Here is a 1,292-nt window from a genome sequence, read left to right on the forward strand (position 1 = left end):
AGACACCGTAGGCGCACGCCCGGCCGGCCGCCACCACCGCCGCCATGTTGGCCCCCTTCCTCCTCTCCCGGCCACCGTACTTGGCTGCCCCACACACTGCCGTATGACAAAGCCAGGGCTGGGAAAGAGCCGCGCGGCGACAAAACGGGGAGGAGTGGCGAAAACCAACGGCTGCYGCTTGGCCAGAACCTCGCCGAGACGCTCCACCCGCACGGCCCCCTTCCCCCGGGCGAGCCGCGGGGCCAAACGGTCGATCAGGCAAGCGGCGGGACGGCCGCGCGGCAGGACCCCAACGGTCTCCGAGGCGTGGGCGTGCCTCCGTCGCCCGGGGGCGGGGCCGGCCGCCATTTTGGGGCGCTGCGCGGGGGGGTGGTGAGAGGCGGCCGTAGTGACAAGCGGTTTGACTCGCGTTAATGAGCGGAAACGCGCGAACCGGCCGTTTCTTTGTCACGCGCGGTGGCTGCTTTGTACCTTATGGAACAAAAATACGCCGCCGAGCTGTAAAATACAATTTCCCGCAGGACACTGGTGGCCTGGCTGCTGCTGCTGGCAGAAAAGTGACACAAGACATAATCTGTTAAACAGGATTTTTATCTTATCTTCAGGTGCTCTAGGTACGCCCGTGCTCACAGCATTGAGACTCCACATATTTCAGGATGTAACCCTGGCGGTGTCGCTAAGGATAAAACCAATTAGCTTCTCATAAATTCTTGCAGATAGGTTCGCCACAGTATTTATTTTCAGTTCTGCCTTTTGGAAGTAACTGTGCCATGTAGAGAATTCAACTCTTACTTAGGCACTGAATGATCTAATGGAAAAGCCACTTTCTGTGCATCGTTGAGAGGAGAGGAAAGAATTTGCCTTGTACAGACTTGTGGAGAAAAAAATCTTGCAGCTTGTGAAATGGCTGTTTAGCACCTGTACCTTGTCACATTGCTGCAGCTGGTTGTTGCCAGCGTATTGGGGTGAATGTGTTTTGTCTTGTGTCAAAGAGAATTGGTTTAAGCATTTTCCAGTCTCTCAGTATGCTGGGTAGATGAAGGATGGAGGAGGAGCAATGTGCAGCTCTGAAAGCCAGTTCCTGGAGTTCACCTCTGGTCAGCCAGCATCAGGGTCCAACTCAAAAGGGACCCATTTCCTCCTAYGGGAGAACTGCTTAGTGAATTTTCCTCCCCCTACTTTAAGAAAAAGACTTTCTAAAGGGCTAAATCACTTGAGAGCAAAACCTTCAGAGTCAGACAAGATAAAGCAGCTCTAGATTGACTCAAAAGGGCCTTGGGGTGCTTTGTTTC

General features: G+C 54.0%; 1 protein-coding gene across 1 annotated transcript in view; it reads right to left on the reverse strand.

The window, feature by feature from the left end:
- MRPS5 (mitochondrial ribosomal protein S5) overlaps positions 1-348 on the reverse strand; it is a 63,355-nt gene extending 63,007 nt beyond the window's left edge. The window contains exon 1 of the mRNA XM_026080671.1: positions 81-348. Within this exon, the coding sequence (XP_025936456.1) occupies positions 81-348 (268 nt within the window). The remainder of the gene's footprint in view (positions 1-80) is intronic.
- Between the last annotated feature and the right edge of the window lie 944 nt (positions 349-1,292).

Source organism: Apteryx rowi, unplaced genomic scaffold (assembly GCF_003343035.1).
Source record: "Apteryx rowi isolate R43461 unplaced genomic scaffold, aptRow1 scaffold_53, whole genome shotgun sequence".
Taxonomy (NCBI): Eukaryota; Metazoa; Chordata; class Aves; order Apterygiformes; family Apterygidae; genus Apteryx; species Apteryx rowi.